Source organism: Neopelma chrysocephalum, unplaced genomic scaffold, assembly GCF_003984885.1.
Source record: "Neopelma chrysocephalum unplaced genomic scaffold, ASM398488v2 Primary Assembly neopelma1_65, whole genome shotgun sequence".
NCBI lineage: Eukaryota > Metazoa > Chordata > Aves > Passeriformes > Pipridae > Neopelma > Neopelma chrysocephalum.
Window position 1 is genome coordinate 6,042,293 of NW_020897722.1, and position 19,172 is coordinate 6,061,464.

General features: G+C 38.2%; 1 protein-coding gene across 12 annotated transcripts in view; it reads right to left on the reverse strand.

The window, feature by feature from the left end:
- Window positions 1–317: 317 nt before the first annotated feature.
- Window positions 318–19,172, reverse strand: part of SUN1 (Sad1 and UNC84 domain containing 1) — a 33,109-nt gene continuing 14,254 nt past the window's right edge. For 6 of the 12 annotated variants that reach the window (XM_027683597.1, XM_027683593.1, XM_027683603.1 and 3 more), the window contains 21 exons: window positions 16,906–17,100; window positions 16,385–16,575; window positions 15,298–15,324; window positions 14,999–15,193; window positions 13,203–13,325; window positions 12,146–12,229; window positions 11,723–11,833; window positions 10,246–10,344; window positions 9,482–9,575; window positions 9,307–9,365; window positions 7,966–8,111; window positions 7,603–7,827; window positions 7,016–7,102; window positions 6,596–6,639; window positions 5,479–5,614; window positions 4,758–5,012; window positions 4,147–4,231; window positions 3,621–3,736; window positions 2,977–3,144; window positions 2,461–2,553; window positions 318–2,040 (listed from right to left, as the gene is read on the reverse strand). In XM_027683597.1, the coding sequence (XP_027539398.1) occupies window positions 1,927–2,040; window positions 2,461–2,553; window positions 2,977–3,144; window positions 3,621–3,736; window positions 4,147–4,231; window positions 4,758–5,012; window positions 5,479–5,614; window positions 6,596–6,639; window positions 7,016–7,102; window positions 7,603–7,827; window positions 7,966–8,111; window positions 9,307–9,365; window positions 9,482–9,575; window positions 10,246–10,344; window positions 11,723–11,833; window positions 12,146–12,229; window positions 13,203–13,325; window positions 14,999–15,193; window positions 15,298–15,324; window positions 16,385–16,575; window positions 16,906–17,100 (2,647 nt within the window). In that variant the 3' untranslated portion in view covers window positions 318–1,926. Of the gene's footprint in view, window positions 2,041–2,460; window positions 2,554–2,976; window positions 3,145–3,620; window positions 3,737–4,146; window positions 4,232–4,757; window positions 5,013–5,474; window positions 5,615–6,595; window positions 6,640–7,015; window positions 7,103–7,602; window positions 7,828–7,965; window positions 8,112–9,306; window positions 9,366–9,481; window positions 9,576–10,245; window positions 10,345–11,722; window positions 11,834–12,145; window positions 12,230–13,202; window positions 13,326–14,998; window positions 15,194–15,297; window positions 15,325–16,384; window positions 16,576–16,905; window positions 17,101–19,172 lie in introns of all 12 variants that reach the window. The other 6 variants (XM_027683598.1, XM_027683600.1, XM_027683599.1 and 3 more) reach the window with 6 other exon arrangements.

Below are 19,172 nucleotides of genomic sequence, written 5' to 3' on the forward strand. Positions count from 1 at the left end.
CTGGGGACAGGAATTAAACGACACCCCCACACACACATTTCACACAGATGAAAAGTCATCCAGCAACTACTAAATTGGGCTTTTCTTCAAGAATTTCAATGTGATGTTTATCTACTCAACACATGCTGCTCCTCAGGAAAAGCCCGACTTAAGCCCCCTCTCCTCACCCAGAACACTCAAGAGCAGTGACCCTGCTCATGGAGGGGGGAGAAATTTTAAATTAGTCTTTTTCCTCAGTTATTTAAGGAGCTGATCCAAAAAAAAAAAAAAAATTACAGAAAAGAAGCTTTATTTCTTGTTTCAAGTATTACATGCACTTTCAAAAATTAAAACTCTTTATTTAAACATCTCAATAGCATCTTGTCAGTTTGGAGGCAGCAAAGAATAACAGACATTTCAAAAAGCATTTACAAAAATACATTGCACAAAGTCCTATCTTGCTTTTTTTAAAAATAAGTTAGTGTTATTCAAAATATTCCCCCCCTCAGCTACCTAATTTCAATTTACACAGGATAATTCTAATTTTAAATATGTAACCTATAGTATGAAAACACCTGTACATGTGTCATCTACTCCTCTGCGTAGGCCATAGGTTATGTCTCTAAGTCAAGTGAAAAAACAGTTCTTCACATGGAGACTTTTGTATTTAAACATTCGAGGACTGTTGTGCAACATACATAACTCTATTCAGAAAACCAGTCAGCAGGTCCATGTGGTAACAGTTCTCTGTAACTACAAAACGCACTAGAACAGCAAGATAAAAATTCTGCGTACAAGTAAAGTTCAGGAATCTTTTTCTGAAAAGGATCTTCAAAAGCAGCAATGCTAAGGGGGGGCAATAAGCAGTTTTCATCTTGTTCTACATGGAAATGTTGCTTCTGGGAGCAACTCTAATCATCTCACACCCGACTAAGGCTTCTGGGGAGGATCAGGAATGCCCGTGTGTTTGCAACAGCAGCGCTGAGCACAAGTCCCTCTTGTAAGTGTGACGTGGAGAGAATTACTTCAGTCTTGTTTTCCACACACTGAATTCTCACAGTACATTTATGGAGTGTAACAATGAACCAGTCTAAGGAATTCTCATCCCACAGAGATTGCTTTTGACATACTAATATTGTTCAGTTGCTGTATACCAATGTTTACTGAGCAATTTAGCAGGTTTATCAGCTCCGATCCAGACAGTCAGTACATCAAGGTCGATTCGGAATTAACACTAAAAAAGAACAAACTGGCCAAGTTGCCATGGTAAAATACCTTAAAATAACTTCAGTTACTGAAAGTTATCCCTGACTTTTAGAGCAATTCACGGCCACAAATTACAGTAAAGCATTCTCAGTCGCTGGTGTTTAAACTGGTTTTGGTTGTGTTAGCTTTCCCTGACAGTAGTATTTATTATATTCAACATGTACCAAAGAAGCCCTTTTGGATCCACCAAAAAGGTAAAAACCAAGGGTCAACTGAAGGACACCTTTAGCCACAGTCAGTGTCCAAAATATACCACAGTTTTTGGCTCATGGTGCCAAGCTAGCAGAAGGATGCAGTTAAGACCTGGATTAAAAAAGAACAGATTCCTAGTTGCAGAAAGTGTGGTTTATTCTTTTAAAAAACCCCTATACATTCATTTGTAATAAAATATGTGTCACCTGTTTGCCAACTGGGCTTTATGAACCAGAGCTGTTTGCATGCATTATTTCCCTCAGCATGGACACAGAAACATGAAGTGAACTGGCAATTACAAGCTGAGCATTAGAGCAAATAAAAATCGATTTTTTTTATACATTTCTGCTGACAGTCTTCTGCCTTTATCAGAGGACCAACAGTTCTGCAGTGGGTATCTTGCATCCTCGTCCTTTACAGGTTCCAGTGTTCGAGGCTCTCCGGTATATACAGATTAGGAACAAAATGTACAACGAGCTGTAGTGTGCTTTACTCGGCAGGTTTCCCGTGCACTCTGAACCGATAAAGGCAGGTGTACTCTGCATGGCCCCAGTTAGAGAAAATCCTCAGCTCCACTATCTGGAATGCGTCTTCATTTTCCTCCTGGAGAAGGGAAAAGCAAACACACGAGCCAGAGTTAGGTTTGGAGGTATAAACACCTGCAACTGAAGCTTTCTTAGGTTCTGCAGCTACAAACAGTCACTAATAGCTAAGTCACAGCTTGGGAATTTTCTGCCCCTTTGAACAAAGCCTTCCTTGGATTACAATTATTTATTTATAAGTGAGTCAGAAGCAGTATGAAACAGACTCTTCATATGTTTAGCAACTTCACACGATTTGTGTCCAGATGGCAACAAGCCTTCCTCCCTTATCTATCAAGGCCATTGGTTTTGAGGCAGATACTTTTATTTTCTGTGGTTGTGGCAATGAGCAGTGAAGGGAAAATGCCTCATTCTCGACTGCAGAAGCTGAGGTAGAAAGTATCTTTCTCCTGACACTTTAAATCTAATAATCTGAATTTACCATCACTGGAAACATCTGCAGTGGCTCTCCTTCTTGATCATAGACATACTCTCCTAGAAGCTTGCCTTCTTCTTGATATTCATCATCCAGACCCTGTAACAACAGGATAAAGATTTTTACTTTCATCAAATTTCAAATCAAACCAAAACTAGAAGCATGTCTACACAGCTGAGCATCAACAGACAGCACTCAGAAGACTATTAAGCCAGGAGAGCGAGGAAGGATGAAACAACCAAGTGTATGAAGAACTAGACCAAATTAAAAACCATCATCTCCCTCCAAAAATGTTTGCTGTTGTATAAAGCAAGAGAAACAACTCCCCCAAAATTAGTTTTAAACACTTCTTATTCCTAATCTCAAATCTTACAAAAAATATATATTCCATTTTGAGAGCAACGACTGAAACACTTTAACATCATCTCATCTGTCCTCCCTCAAGGCATTATTTTCCAAAGTATGTAACACAAATATTCTTTACGCGTATAAACATCAACATAAATTTAGAGACAGACTTACATATACTGCAAAATTCCTAGGAGCACTGGTGATATTTCCTGTTGGTGAAAGTGTTTTTGGTATGTGTTCCACTGTAAAGGCAGTTGGATAGATCTTCATTGAAAGTCTCACTACAAGATAGCCCTGTGATCCTTTGAAAGCCCAGCAGTTTCCTGGATACATGTCCGGCTAGACAGGAGGAAAGTGGAGAGAACAAGATGAGACACAACAAGAAAAACAACCCATTATTGTAATGGAGAATTGTAATGAATTCTGAATTCTTAGGAACAGTCTTAGATAGCAAGTGGCAGAAACAATCTCTTTGGTGGAACTCTTCAGGAAGTCACCACATTCACCCAAGCTCCCAGCAGTGTTTTGAAGACCCACCATGAGATTACTTCTCAACAGGAACCCTCCCAGTGCTCACACTTTGCATAAGTCCAATGCACCACCCAAGCTTCCTATAAGGGTCTAAATTTTGCTAGAGTAGGAATTAAGCTGTGTCCAGGGACTACCAGAAGAACCCCACTCTTAAGAATGTAGTTTGAAGTACCTGTGCCCCTCAATATATTACAAACAGGAACACCCAGCATCCAAAAAAACCCAATCCAATCCACTCAACACAAAATAACATTGCCGAATTTGTTTACTTGGCCTTTAATTACCTGAATCACCACTCTGGGAGACTGAGAGTAGTACCACAGAGGAATTCCAAAGAGGCTAATTAATGCTGTCTTGGTCTCATAGGTTTCAGAACAGCGAGTACTCAGAATGCTGCCACCTCAAAAGAGATAGATCAGGTTAGCAGAAATAAATGTCTTCAGGAAGAAATGAGTAATTAATGAGATTTATATAAAGCATAATGAATACCAGATTAAATATATTGTTAAGATCAAACAATTTTCTGGGGGTATAAAGCTTCTATCAAGTACAATGTTATTTTATTTTAAGAATATGTCAAAGGTTTTTAATTTCTTTCTTATTTAGTCGTAGATGGGCTGAGAACTGTTCTATCCCTGTCCACACACACCTAAGCTGATATACAGCCCTGTAAACACCATCATAGATTGCAGTAGACTGATGATCAGCCAACACATAAGAAAGCTCTACTAACCTCTAGTCTTCACTGTAAGATTTTTAGTAAATAATGCTAAAATCTTCAATAGGAAAAATGGTGTTTCCTCTATTTACCTCCAGATTCCAAGGCGAAATCCACCATTCCAGTCTTGTCTTGAGAGTAGAGTTTCAGTGCATTATTTACAATAATCTGTGCTTGCTGCAGATGCATACATAGAATAGGAGAATGGAAAGAGAAATATTTCAGTAAGATCAAGTGATAAAATAACTGATATATACATATCTGTGAATTTGCAAGCATCTTTTTGAGATGCTGCACTTCATCACAAGTCTTTGAAAGCCTCTATCAAGAAAAGAGGCCATTTTTAATGCATGATTGTCTCTCTTAAAATACAAATTCACACTGCATCTTGACCTGTTTTCTTTAAAAGCTGAATTATTTCCCCCACCCTCCCAAGACCCTGAGCTGCATTTCTTTGGTATACTAGTTCCATGGGAATTCTTCAGTTTTCAAGACAGCACACTGAATTCAAACACAAATGTTCACAACAGGCATGAGCAATGCTGTAAGAATACACTTCTAAAGCATTTTCTGTAGTTCTCCTTGTTTCAGTGAATGTTCCTGACATCCCTCAAAATCATTACCATTTATGTCAACAGTCATGTTCCACAAAATGCCCATAAAAGAACTCTTTACAGTTTAACTTTTGAGAACTTAAACTCACCGCTTCCGTGATCCCAGAAATCCCTGCATTAGTCACAGCATTCGTGACCACTTCAGATGTTAGTTTTTGGTTTGTAACAGACATGTGGAGAGTGATATTCTTGAGGATCTGCAACTCCAGATCCCGCAGCAAAGTCTGCAGATCACTTTTGCTCACAAAATTGGACGTAAGCCACTGGAGAAGTGATTCGGGAAGGTCTTCTTGATGATCACCAAAAAGCAACAGCTTGACAGATTCTTTGATCTGGGCATCTACCTAGTAGAAGCCATTAATAATTGTAATAGAAATTATTAGTTTTCATAAACTGTTAAGTAATACTCATATAAAACAGGCACATAGCTAGACCATATTTGAGTAGTATTACAAGATGGTATTTAAGTCAAAGTTGATAATCTCATATATCAGTAATTACTGTTGTATTTTGTCAACTATGTTCTAGTCAGACCTTTTAAAGCCTTCAAAAGAACTTAAGCATGATTTTTTATAAACAACTCTCAGATGTAAACCCCTGCCACTGCAGAAAACAAGCCATAAACTCTTGTCTAGTAAAGTGTTACACACAAATGGAAAAATGAACAGTACCTCTACATAAAACACTGTCATTCTTTAAGATTAATACTACTCCCATGTTACTCATTTCAGCACATTTCAAGAAAGTCAGTGAACAAGATTAAGTAATACCAAATTTTGCTGGGACAGTTATAGAAGTTGCAGAACCTACTTTTTCATGAATGGCATCGACTTTCTCACAACTCGTCTTCACGCTTTCCCCAGATAACAGCTCTGATTTCATCTGAGACAACTCTAGCTCCAACATTTTAATTTTGGACATAAGTTGACTATGTTGATCATCATCTCTGACAAAAACAAGGAGCCAGTAATTAGGAAAGAGTAGTCTGAATCATTCCATCAAATCCCAAAGGTATGAGAATGTACTTGTCTAATACAAAGTGCTCTCCTAGTTTAATTATTCATCAGAATACACATAGTAAACTCTGAAGATGGTACTTTAGGCATACATAGAATTAATATATTCAAAGCAAAGTATTTTGAAGTTGTGGACAAATCCAGCAGGGATGACTTTAGATCATCAACATGCTGCCAAGCTAATAAACATATATAGATTTGGGGGAATTTAAAGGTTTCTGGCAAAACAGTTTGCCACTGGTTAGAAAGAGTTTCAGGCTACCTTACTCAAACCAGAATAACTTCAGAGGAAGTGCTGAGTTAAAGCAGCAGCTCACATATGACAATAAAGATCAGTGTTCAGTCCATGCTATGGAAAAAGGTATCAGCCATCACCCTAAAGCCATTTAAATGACAATTCAGCAAATAAGTGTTTATTTTCCTCTTCTAATTGGGGAAACTACTTAATGAAGTGCTGAAGTTTTAATCCCAGTATTACACAGTATGAGTGGAAAGTAGCCAAAAAGTCAAAACCAGACTAGTGTTAGAACTGATACAATCCAAGAATTTAAATATAAAGGCCATCAAAAGCAGTTACTGTATACTTCACTAAATGATCTGAGGGAAAATTCTAATGCATTTATAAGAGGACGAGAAGTCGCTCATTCTCCTCCACTAAATAAACAGCTTTCTCTAGTGAAAATGTAGTTGCAGGGTTGCCCCCACACTGGAGGTGGGTCTTGTGCTGATGTTCAGCACCCCAGTTGAAATCTACAGTAAGACAGAAGAGCTCTTGTTGACAACACAAACCCTCAGGGTCAGTTAACTGACACAAGAAAAGGATTGTTTTACTGGAAAGAACAACACACATAAATCACTGTCTGTTGTCACCAGAGCTGAAAAAGCAAAATATATTTGAAAAGTGCTTATACCTCACTGTTTTTGCTTTGGCTATGTCAAGCTCCTTCTGGATGTCCTAAAAAAATACAGAAGTTAGTTTTAACATATACAAAGAAACACAAGTGACAGAAAGAAGATAAAGAATATTATATGAAAATAGGAGATTCTAGCACCACCCCTGAAGGACTGTGTGCCCACAATTATGTTTTTGCCTCTGTATAATAAGGTTTTATTCCAAATAGAAACTGCACCACTGGCCAAGTGAACAATTTTTAATCTTTGGACTGAAACCCTCTCCAAGAAGGGGGAGCAAAAAACAAGTTTTGAGACTTAAAGAACTGTAATAGCCAGAGTAAAGGGAACTGGTGTTTGGGATAGCAAATAAAAAAAACTTGGTCTGTTTTATCAACAGGTTACAATTAGAACAAGTCAGCAAAGCTCACTTTCAATACCTTGGATTCAGCAGAGAGTTTTCTAAGAAGGTCCTCCAGCGTCACGATGCGCAACTCATGTTCTTGATGTAAAGCCAGGAAGTCAGTCTTAAAAAACAGGGAAGGAAAAGGGGGTGTATTTGCTTTTGGAGCACAAATACCATAATTGATATTTTCTGCAAAGCATTATTTTCATTCCATTTTGTGAATGTTTAAGTGATTTATCCTGCAGATACTGTGAGAAATTACAGAATCTGTAATAAATATAGCAATCTGATTCAGCAGTAGTAGGGGTTATACAGAGGGAAGTTTAGCACAAAACCCCTGCTTTGTCACTAGTCCTTCCTATAGTATTCTTTATCTGTATGGAAACAGGATAAATCCAGCTACTTTTCAGCTATGTAAGAATCTATTTTAGGCCACCTGTCAGGAATTAATCCTTTGTCAGCAATAACAAAGGAAGAATAAATGCCCATGACTACTCCCAGGCACTTACTACCTATTGGTTAATTCTGTAGCAGAAAAAGAATCCTACAGTCAATTGATAACCATCTGTATTAGTAAAACAGAACACTTTGATCAGGATCAGGAACCATTAACTATCTTACCTTTTCCTCCAATTTCATATCTTTAATATATTGACTCATCACATTTTTTATAAGCTTCAGTGTTTCACTTTTGTCACTCATCTTGGCAACCTGATCTTGAAGATTATGGAGCAGAAGCATCATTTTGTTATATTCTTCATTACGGTCATGGCATCTGCCAGACACGACAGCCATTTGCTTTTCCAGCTCACTTATCCGACCAAAATCAAAGATATTTATGGTGTCCTGAGGGATAAAGATAATTTTTTTAATATATAAAAATTACCCTTGTGCATCAAATAGCTATTGCAAAAATACTGAAAACAGAGGAGTTAAGAAGTCTTAAAATATATGCAAGTTCTTCCCTGGACTGTTCTCCCTTACCTTTGGAGGTTGCACAGAATGAAAAGAATCATCCTGTGGTTCAGGAACACGAATGGAATCATCTGTTCTCTGTATTCTGTCAATTCTCGTCCAGTTCAGTGGAGGTAATAATGAAACAAAGCCATCAAACCCCCAGAACCACATACCTAGAACAGAAACAAAAAGCAATGTGTGTTCAAAATAATTCTCCCTCCAGACTGCTTGTATCTACAAATTTCTTCTTACTTAAGGACACAAGCTACCTTTAGTTTGCCAGGTAAGTACCACACAATGGACCCTTCTCCAGTCTAAACAAAACTCACTAGGAGTCAGCTTTAAAATTTTTAACTCAAGCACCCAAGAATATCAGGGAACATCCATCAGTACCACTCACACAGTTGCAAGGCAGGCAACTTGTGCCTATATATATATATATGATGATATAATCTTAATCTCATACTACAGCTTCCTTGGCATCTTGATCACATTTACTGATTAAGACAGGCCATGTTTTCTGAAGGCAGATGTAAATGCTGCTTTTTATCTCCATGGAAAATATGTTGCCTTGTACCCCACTTACTACATACCCCATTGCATAAGAGCTAATAAAATTGGGTGTAAACTTAGGCCTTTATGGAAATAAAGCAGCATTTCACAAGATTACACTTATTTTTGCAATATCTTAGTGAGAAGTAGCAGCATTTTCTACACAGGGTGAACTCTTCCTTCCTTATTCACCCTAGTACAGAGGACTTTGAAATCCCACTGCAGGTTTCCAAGAAGCTTCATATTCTTCACAAAATAGCTGCAAGTTTTTGGGACACACAAAGACTTGAAACACTTGAAACTGCTTTTCAGAAATGGCCCAGCACTTTTACTAAATATTTTAAACTGAATTAATTTCAAAATTGACAGCTGTTCTGGAACACTGTCTACTAACCAATTTAAAGTGAACAGTAACTTAAGCAACTAAAACATGGTCTAGAGCATAGGAAAAAGATTTAGGATGAGTTGGTAAAAGAACCTAACAACACTTTTATCGAGACTGACAACAATCAAAGCAATCAGCACACAGCTCACTCTTTCACTGCTAGCCTATGAGGGGAGGTAAAGAAAAAAGGACTTCAAAGCACCTACTCACTCAGCCACTCTCTATAAAGAGCTCTGTGCAATTAAATCAAGGGTATTCCTTTCATGGGGAAAGTTTATTGACTTGTCAGTACTCTGAAAGCTTGAATTACTGTCCTGTTCACAAATTTGCTCTTTTCTGCTTCTGCATCTTCTTCATAAACCAACTAAAAATGCTATTTTAGAATAGCTGTAGGACACACATCAATTTGTATGATAACTAAATTGACATACCTAGTAGAAACAGGAGTGGGATAAGAAACAGTAATGACCTGTAGTTCTTTGGAAGGCATCTAGAGAAAGAGAGAGGAAAGTTTACAAGAAACAATACATTTATCATAAATTATTGTTTCATATTACAACTAGTAAATAACTTGCTCATAAACAAATTTTTTCAAAGGATACACACCTTCTTACAAGAAACACCTTCAGCAAAGACATCAGAGTAAGAAGCTGATACCATCCAGTTCTTAGCAACCTGTACATGCCAGAAGCTGCCCTCCCTAGAAGACAGAAATTGGGAATGTGAAATATAATTACTGCAGCACATGTTCAGAGAAACCAAGCAGAGGGACACGCAGCTCTGGCCAACAACGCTTTGCAGAGCAGAGAAATGCACACGTACAGACAATGCATGCAGCTTACAGACATCTAGATATCACAAGTATGACAGCATTGTAACATCAGCTACTCAACAAAACCAACAGCCATGCAAGAAGGTGAAGTTCTCCTTTGTTATGACACTGCTATCTCACTGGAAACTCAGTATTAATGTTTGAACACAAGTTATCATGGACTGGAGACTTCAGGAGGTTTCAAGAATTGCACAGATTAGCAGCATCAGCTTTTGGTAAGAGGAATACCAATACAGGAAATGACTGCCAAACTAAACACACCCCACTGTTCTTGACACCTCACATTCAGTGCTATTCACACACTCGTTCCCCCATGAAACAGCCTGGTTAGTCTCCTGTTAGGCCTGTGAACAGAAATATAGCCTCTCATTAAGCCTAATTTGGTCAGTAAAGAAAGTAAAGTAGCGCATGCATTTCAAAATACAAAAGCTCCAACACAAGCACAAGCACAGCTGAACTAAGATAAGCCACATACTGCAGATTCCTAGTTTGTCAAAAGGAACAGGCAAGGCACACACACACGGATTAGAATAGTAACCTGGAGAAAGAATGGCCAGCCAAAGTAGAGACAACACCTTCTGAGACACAAGCCATCCCGTTGCTCCCACTGTTCGCAACACGTGAAGCATAAAGTAACCTGGATTATAACAAATTAACTCCATGTGGTAACTGCCACAAATGAGATGAAGGTTCTTTTCAGTACATGCAGTAAAACACACTCAATCCCCTGCCCATTACATGCTCTGCAGAATTTTAAACCATACCTTTCAGTAAACTCAAACTTGATTCTTCACTACTTTAAAGTAAAGTAAGTCACTAATAAATATGAAGCCAAGTAAAACCAAGAAAATTTAGCAATTGAATTCTCATGGACAGAGATAGAATGAAAAACAGCACCTGTGCAGTTAGAATACTACTATTCCAAAAATCAAATTTTACATTTTGTTACATGTTTATCCAACAATGTCATGCAAAGTGTAGCAGAGGATAGCAAAAGAGTACTACCATAAAAACAAGCTTTAAGCATCTTATTTGTTCCAAATTATACACCAAGTCTGTTATCTGGGTTACTGTACAGAAGAAGGAACAATTAAAATTTTAAATTCCAGTGATGTCTAAGAAATATTGATAAATAAAGTATTCCCTACTAAAAGTTGCAAGTAGTACATTTTCATTAAGCTGAGTGTTCCTAAGGATGTTCAACATGACAGTTTTGTATCTCTTAAAGAGAACAAAACCACCACCATCAAAACCCTCCACCCAAGGCACTATAATAAAATGCTGTAACTGAGGCCAAAAATTACTAAATCCACAACTAGGACTGGTTGTTCTACAGAACAAACTACATATACAAACTAGTATATGTTTAGAAAATAATCCCACATTTTTAGAATAGCAGATATGTCTGGGTTAATCTGAGGGATTATAGATATACCAACCCAATGTTTTGCAAATCATTTAGGTGACTGAAGTGTCCCAAATCATTTTCCTTGGCTGAATAAAGAGCACTCAACAGATCCTTGATGCCTCTGTCATTCAAGCTAGGGAACGCTCATCTCACAGGGAAGAGTCTATCCCTATATAAGATTCCTGTAAAAATTGACTATCACTAGAACAAAAATAAAATGTTAAAACTCCTTTATTCAAATAATCTGCATACCAGTACCTCATACCTTGCTTTTATTAAAAGGCAGCTTTTCAACCTATCAAGCATACAGATCTCCCTACAGTGCAATAAATTAACAATCTGACTTGTTCTAACATACAATGTGAACACAATTCCTGCTAATTTTTACTTATAGGTAAGTATCCTGCCAAGCTTGTAAAACAGCCAGAATCAGAGCAAGAAGTCAGAAAAGAAAGGTGTTAAGTATGTTAGTTTTCTAGGCACTTTACACTTTTAACCTACTTTGACAGATGAAGGAAGGAAGAAAAACCCCAAACACAAATCATGTATGGTTAACATTGTGAGACTGCGATGCAAAATAAAAGCAAACAAAAAGGTCCAAGTCAACCTGCAGAAGCAAAGGTGTGCCAAATGGTCCTTGCTACCCTTTTGGCCCATGAGGATTGCATGTGGTCTGTGGTGTACATTTCAAGATGTTTCTTCCCCTTACAGTCATCACCTGTTGGTTGTGGTAACAGTTGATTAATGGGACAAAGCCAGGATCAAGTCAAGATTGTTACAAGATAAGGTGAACAAGGCTATTTCACAGTATCAGTTATCAGACCAAAAACCCCTAAGGAAATTCAGTGGAATAAAACTTGATGGGGAAATACTACAACAACAGGTGATCACCAGTCACCCTCTACATGGAAGTGCAAAGCAAATATTTACTTTGTAGCTTCCACAGTGTCATGGGGTGTCTGATACTACTATTACAGCAACAACCTGGTGTACAGCCCAAGGCTGAGACAACATAAATCACTATACTTACATATTGATTCCTCATTCACACCAAGATGTCTGTCTTCTCTGTAAAACTCCTTTACATTCATGCTTCCACAGTAGTCCGAGTGAGCTGCAACACATTCAAAAAGCACATAAAGAATCTAATTCTCAAGTTCAAAGCTTTTCATATATGCAGATTTTAGCTAAACTGCCTTGGTTTACTATTAAAATCAGGTTACTCACAGGAAACATGAAAAATGATTGAGGAAGAAGCCTACTCTGTGCAACCTTATTCTTCTTTAAATATCAGGGGGCCTCTTGGTTCAAAAATTTTTCTGCTTCTTTTCAGATAGCAAAGTTTGTAAAAAAACCCCCAAACCCTAAGTAAGAACTCATCAAGTTCCCTGTACCCAACATTTCCATCAAATGGGCCAACCATTACATCTCTGTGTTGTTTTTAACAGAGTTGTTAAAAGAAGGAGGAGAAAGCATTAGCAAGCTATCTGAGCAGAGAGAATGGGGAAAGCAAAGTTCTACTTACACACAAAAACTGGTTACCTTCTGCCTATGGCAATTTAACTTCACTCTCAAAGCATGTATGATAGAAAAGAAAGCACTGAAGAAGAAATGAGTGTTTTCAAAGAAAACAAGATGTGCTTCACAGTAGCGCAGAGTGATGATGGCAGTTTTAGTTCTGCAAGATCTAATCAAGCTTTAAGTGCACAGCAGGTTTAAGGGTAACGAGATGGACCTAAAGACATTGAAAAGTTAGGATTTGACACTATCACACCAGGTTTTAAAAATCAACTTAAGTTTCTCCGTTTAAAAATTGCCCTCTATCACTTTCTAGTGAAAATCAACATGTGAATCCTAACCCCAACACAGATCTTGTATATGGGAATCCTGGTACTTTCAAAAGAGAGGGGAGGTACGAAAAGTGTAGCACAGCTGAGGTAATAATAAAAAGGGAGAAAGACAGGAGCCAGCCAAAAGACTATAGAAAAAGAACACTATAGTGCCAAAGATGAAGACCATAAGAAAGAAAAACCAAAACACACACTCTGGCTTTGTGTAAAGACCAAGGAAGACAACTGAAAAGGTACCTTTGTATTCATAACCCAGCTTCAGCAAAACCATTTGAAATAGTTGCACTAATAGTGATGCAAAAGATGCTGCAGTATGTTTGACCAATCGTAGAATCTTACTCATGTAGAAATAGGTTCCTCCTATTGAAAAAAACAGTGTGAATACAAATTATTCATCTACAGAAAGATGTAATTCTGTTCTCTGGACACCATTAGCTTGTGCAAGAGTGAGGATGAAGCACAGACAAGCCTTTGTTTAGCCAAGAGTATGAAACTCAAGCAAATGTGCTTTGTAAAGTCTGGATGTCTTAGATATTACATCAAAGCTTTTGTAAGAACCACACATCCTAGGGATAATGACTTCAAGGTAAAATGTATGACTTCAGCAAGAACACATTTCCTTAGTGAGAATGCAGAACTCTAAACAGCAATGAATTCCTTGCTTATGGAACTCAGGACTCCTCACTGATGTGAACTGTAGACAAACTGCATTATTTTGGATTTGAAAGGGTGAGGATTTTCACTACCTTCTCTGCTGATACACCAGAGGAAGTTCCTACAGTGGCCTGCCTGAAGTGCTGGAGAACACACCCAGAGTCACAGAATAAAGCAACAGTCCAGCACTGCTGCTTTCCTAGACAGCCACACTCCAAAAACCCGCCACAATCGTGTGCTCTCTTCCCCAGCCACATGCCCCCAAATTTAACTCAAACTTCTAGATTAAAGTTCAAAGGAATGTACAAAGATGAGTAAAATTCTCTTATGTGAATACAAACTCAGGAGCACAGAAAAGAGTTTTCATGCAGTGTCACCTTAAGTAGTTGATTGTAACAAGTCAAAAGAATTCCAACCTGTGCTACACAGTAACTAAAGTGAAATACTTGCCTCAAAGTATTTGAAGTCACATCCTATAGCCCAAACAAACAAATTTCTTGCAACTGAAAACACTCTTCATTCAAGAATAACAAACCTATAGAATCCTAAAATTGGTTCTTTTCTAATTCAAGGTCATTTAAGAAACAAATCCTTTGTGGTAACTGTGGACTACCAACAATCCAGAAGCTCAAGATGCTGTGTAAGAGGCAGGCAGACAAGTCCAGACACTGAGGGCAACAATCCATTCCATGGAGATTGTCTTGGAAAGGTAGAACCTTATTTGCACAGACTCATTTGTTTTCAAGCTCTCAAAATGTAGTCACTAGGAAGACTATTTGGAATCAAGTTTTTTCTCTTTGGAGTTCAGCTTTTCAAATAGAGGTTTAGCTTCTAGAAACACTCTACAAAGCCACAAGGTTAAATGAGGAGAAAAAAAATTAAGCAGGAAGTAAAAAAGCCTCAAGAGATTTCCTGGATAGTAGAAGCACTGCAAAGTAACAATTCTGCTCAATCTTGAAAGTTCAAATCATGTAAAGGATAAAAAAATAACATGAGAAAAAGCATAGAAAGTTTCTATCTGAAAACCATGACCAAAAACTTCATAGACAGATCCACACAGACCCGGTATCAGATTAGGAAACTCTTACAATCAGCGCTGGTGGGGCAAATAATTTTATCATTTAAGGTACCAGAGCATTTTCATTTTTAATTGTTTAATTCCTACAGCAGCACTGAAAATCAGTAAGTAATTACATATCGGAAGTTGACAAGTACATAAAATTTCCACCGATACAGACAAAGGTATTTCATATAAGCTGATCTCTAGAATTCCGTTATTGGCAACTTTACCAGGGCAGCAAAAGTGCTTAAATAACACTAGATGAACAATGAACCAACTGAACTGTACATCAGACAGAACACAAGAGAAAGTCACTTACTAGATGCATGTTTCTGGCTCCTGTCCCGGGTGTAGATCCTGGAGGATGGCAGGTGAGCAGCCGAGTATGCGGTGAGGACCTCCTTGCGCTCGGACAGCATGCTGCAGTCACTGCACGTGTAGCCGTTCATCGGGGGCTGCGCCTCTGCTGCTCCTGCTATGTCACCATTGCCCTGCAGCAGTGTAGTGTCACTACCTGCCAAACCCAGAGCACAACACCCGGAGCGCCCACGTCAGTACTGCCAGCACTGGGTGCTGTCACATAGATGGGATGTGGAAGGAAAAGCAAAGTGTAGTTACCTTTAGGGTCGCCTTCTTCGTCAAGACCTTCAAAGGGAAAAAAAAAAAAATTTGGTCCCAAATATAAGAAAGGCTGTTATTTATCTACAGTATCAGACAAACTCAAGTCAAAAGTCCTACTAATTTTAAGGCTTCAAGGAAAGGCACTTTACAATTAGCATTTAATATATTTTGCAGCTCATCAGAGAAACATATATCCACACAGTAGGGTAAGTTGTGAAAGGGGTAGACAAAATAATATGAATGACAACTACACTTTTACTTAGCTTCCATGTGACTTTAAAGCAGCTAATTACAAGCTTACAGTGTTTCTGTTGCTTGGTAACTACTTGGATACCACTGTATTTAAGATTCTGTTTTAAGAGCCAGGTAATCTCAAGTTTAGAAGGGGTTGTACCAAGATTGAAACAATTCTTCCCATTAGGACTGTGGGAAGGTCACAAGTGTACTGACTAGAAACAAACAGTCTGAACTGGGACATAAAATAAAATGTTGATCTTCTCCTATAGAAGACTTTACATAGACAACTCTCATATTTTTCTCTTTGTTGAAGAAAGCAGGTTCCAGGAAAGTATACTTTTATATACTTGCAAAATCAAACCAGCCAGACATACACAAAAACCCTTTAGGGAAATCCTCAAGTACCACTGATTTGAAACTTTCAGATTAAGGTATGTTGAAACACACTTTTGCCTATAACAAAGAAGAAAGTGCTTTTCCTTTGTGTTTTCAAATGCAAGTTATATGTTTACTATTCTTTAAATACAGTACTCTGTGTACCTTTTGAAGAAAGTAATGATAGGAGATAATTATGGTGTTGCATCACAAAATTATATATGTTTACTGGCATATTAAATTGACAGTACAACTTGCCTTGATGTTAACTATGCCAGTAAATCAAGTTTACACGCTGGACCACAAATTTCCAGTGGGCATCTTAGCAAACAGACACCTACAGCAGAAGTGTAAGTGCACACACGTTTAGGGACAGGATAGAAAACAGGTGGGGAAAAGATAATGAATTTATACACACCAAACCGTGAACAGTTCCCACAGTTTGATACAAGAAATAGCAGTCATTGCCTACCCCAGAAATGATCAACTTCTGTCTGCTCTCGAATCAAAGACTCGTCCAATATAGTGGATACCATTGATGTATCACTGGCATGGCTATTGAAACTGCTCTGGCTAAAAATAGATGAGCTGGACAGATTTTTCCTCGGCGTGTGTCTTACACTGACAGGCTGTTTGTTCATACTTTTGCGTTGCTTTACCATCCTAGGAAACAAAGCAAAGACAGGTAAGACACAGCACTAAACACAAATTTCTGTTAATCTCTCACTTTACAAGGAATAAAAAGTCATTTCAACACTGATGTGACTACACAGAGCAGATTAACTTTAAAAGGAAATCTTCACCTTCCAGCACCTGTATTTTTACAAAGATTTCATTGCAAACCACATATTGAACATAAATTTCAAAGTATAGCAGTAAATACTGAGAACAAAGAATAAACCAGCAGCTGACCTGTTTGCATTATTGTGTTCAAACAGCTAAGCCTCAGGATTCCAACCCACAAATTAACTTGTGATGATTAAAAATGCTTACTTAGAGGACTGTTCTCTGAAGGACATGTTTCCGGTGTAAGAGCTGTCGTGAAGGGAATCACTGCGTCCATCCTCTGCTTGGCTGTATCCTGCAGCAGCTAACCGTAAACTACGCCGGGACATCCTTGGGGAATCAAATACTGGATCTATTTTGTTTTCAGTCTCAAAATCCAAAGCAGATGAAGAATAACTTGAACTGCAGTAAAATAAGAACAGCAATGTTACTAGGGAAATTTTCAACCTGGTAACAAACACGCCCTTCAAGCCAGTCAAAGTTTCCATTAAAAGCAGTTTATTCGGGGTTACGGTGCAATTTCCACAAGATGGGCCACGTAACCCAAATAATCTAGACATGTCTAGATATTCAAGGTTCTCCCAAGCAATTCACATCACAAATTCTACAACTGAAAGCAAATCACAGTTAGAAAGAAACAACCACCATGGAAACCATGTTTGAAGTTTAGCCAGAGCAAGCACTCATTCTTCTGGGACCAATTTGAGAGTGGAATCCATATGACAGTTTCTTCACCACACCCAGCAGCAAATTAAAAATCATGACACAGTCTAAGTTGCAAAGTAAAGATCAGTTTTTAGTCAAAGTTTATTTTTGTCTATTTTTTGTTTGCCAAGTCCTTGTTTTGAGAACCAAAGATCCGTATGCCACATTACTCTGAGTTTCCATCTCTCAACAAGTAGGAACTTCCTCCCTTTAAGATATTTAGACTTCCCTACTTCAGCTACTGCAGTTTAACTACTATTACCTTTTTTTTAAAAGCAGATTAAAAAGATTTCTTAATTTAATGCATATCATTGAAATATTTAACTCTGAGCAAACAAAAAATGTTTAAAGACTTTAATTTGTTTTTCTCCACAGAGGCAAGTTTACACATAAATAACTTTCATATCATTATCCTGGGAACTTCACATTTCAACATGTGATTCTCTCAGAACCTCCATGAAAACTTACAGTGAAGACAAAGCAGCAACACAAGGCAAACACAAAGAGATTAAACCAAGGAGTCTGTAAGAAATACACTTAGGAAAGCAGAAGTTTAGCCTAAAGCAGAATACTCGTACTTACAACCCAGGCAAACATTCAGTTATGTAAGTGAGCAGACAGAGGCTGTTGCAAGGGCACAGCACAGCAGGTCAGGCTCTAGAACCACTCAGCCCTGTGACCCACAGCATCCGAATGCTAAGTGCCCTAGGACAGCTTTCATAAGGGCTCTGTCCCCTCTCAGGGCACAGGGATATACAGAGATGTAACTGCAGTTACTTCAAGTGTTCCTGGGGTTTTCATTTGGTTTTTTAAAAGAGTCGAACAAGATACTCTTAACAACAGCAGCTCCTTATCCCCAGAACCCCATAGAAAAACATGCAAGCAAATTAGATCTGAATGAGTAGATTCTGCTGTGCAATCTGTATTTGAAATGGAAGTTTTCCCTTTAAAAAATACAGAGAAATAGCTATTATAAAATGTATTCGTGCAAAAAAAATTTAATGGAAATAGTTTTCTTACACAATCATTAAAGATCTCAGAACATCACAAAGTAATAACATGATATGTATTGTATTACTTTAGCATACAAGTTAACACCAGAAGGCCTTGGAGCTACACTTACAGTAAGGATGCAATTCTGACAAGCTGGTGCTTTTGAAGCAAGTTTCTTCATTGCTCCACAATGCAAAGCAAAGCACATAAGACAGGACTATGTCAGACCACATGAACTGCATTTCTTTTGGCTAAAAAAACTAACCCAGACAACACATTGCAGGAAAACATCTTGTGGCTCCAGCAGCAGCTGGGCATTCAGCCCGCAGGGCCAGACCAGAGTCTGTCCAAAGTAACTTCTTCAATTGCCCAGAGGTGCCCAGATTTGGTGGCAGGTGTTTGGCACTATGTGCTGGATCTCACTGGTGTGCCCTGCTCACCCTGGCACGTGCAGTGCAGCCCTGTGCAAGGCAGGACTGAGCACAGCTTAAGACAAACCCAGCATACACTGCTATATACATTAGGCTTATTAATCCCTGCTGGCATTTGGCTGGAAGGGGGAGAAGAAATAAGACACTTTTTCTCATGTACCTAATGAATTGTAGACTAAATAATATAACTTTTACAGTTTTCAAAAGCACTAAGTACAGATAACTCACATTGTGACAGATGTGAGAATACGGGTTAAATGCGGCTCCTCCTGTTGTTATTCTGAAAGGGTCAGAGGCACAAGAGTTTTCTATTGAGTCCCTCCCTAAACAGTTGTTTCAGAACCC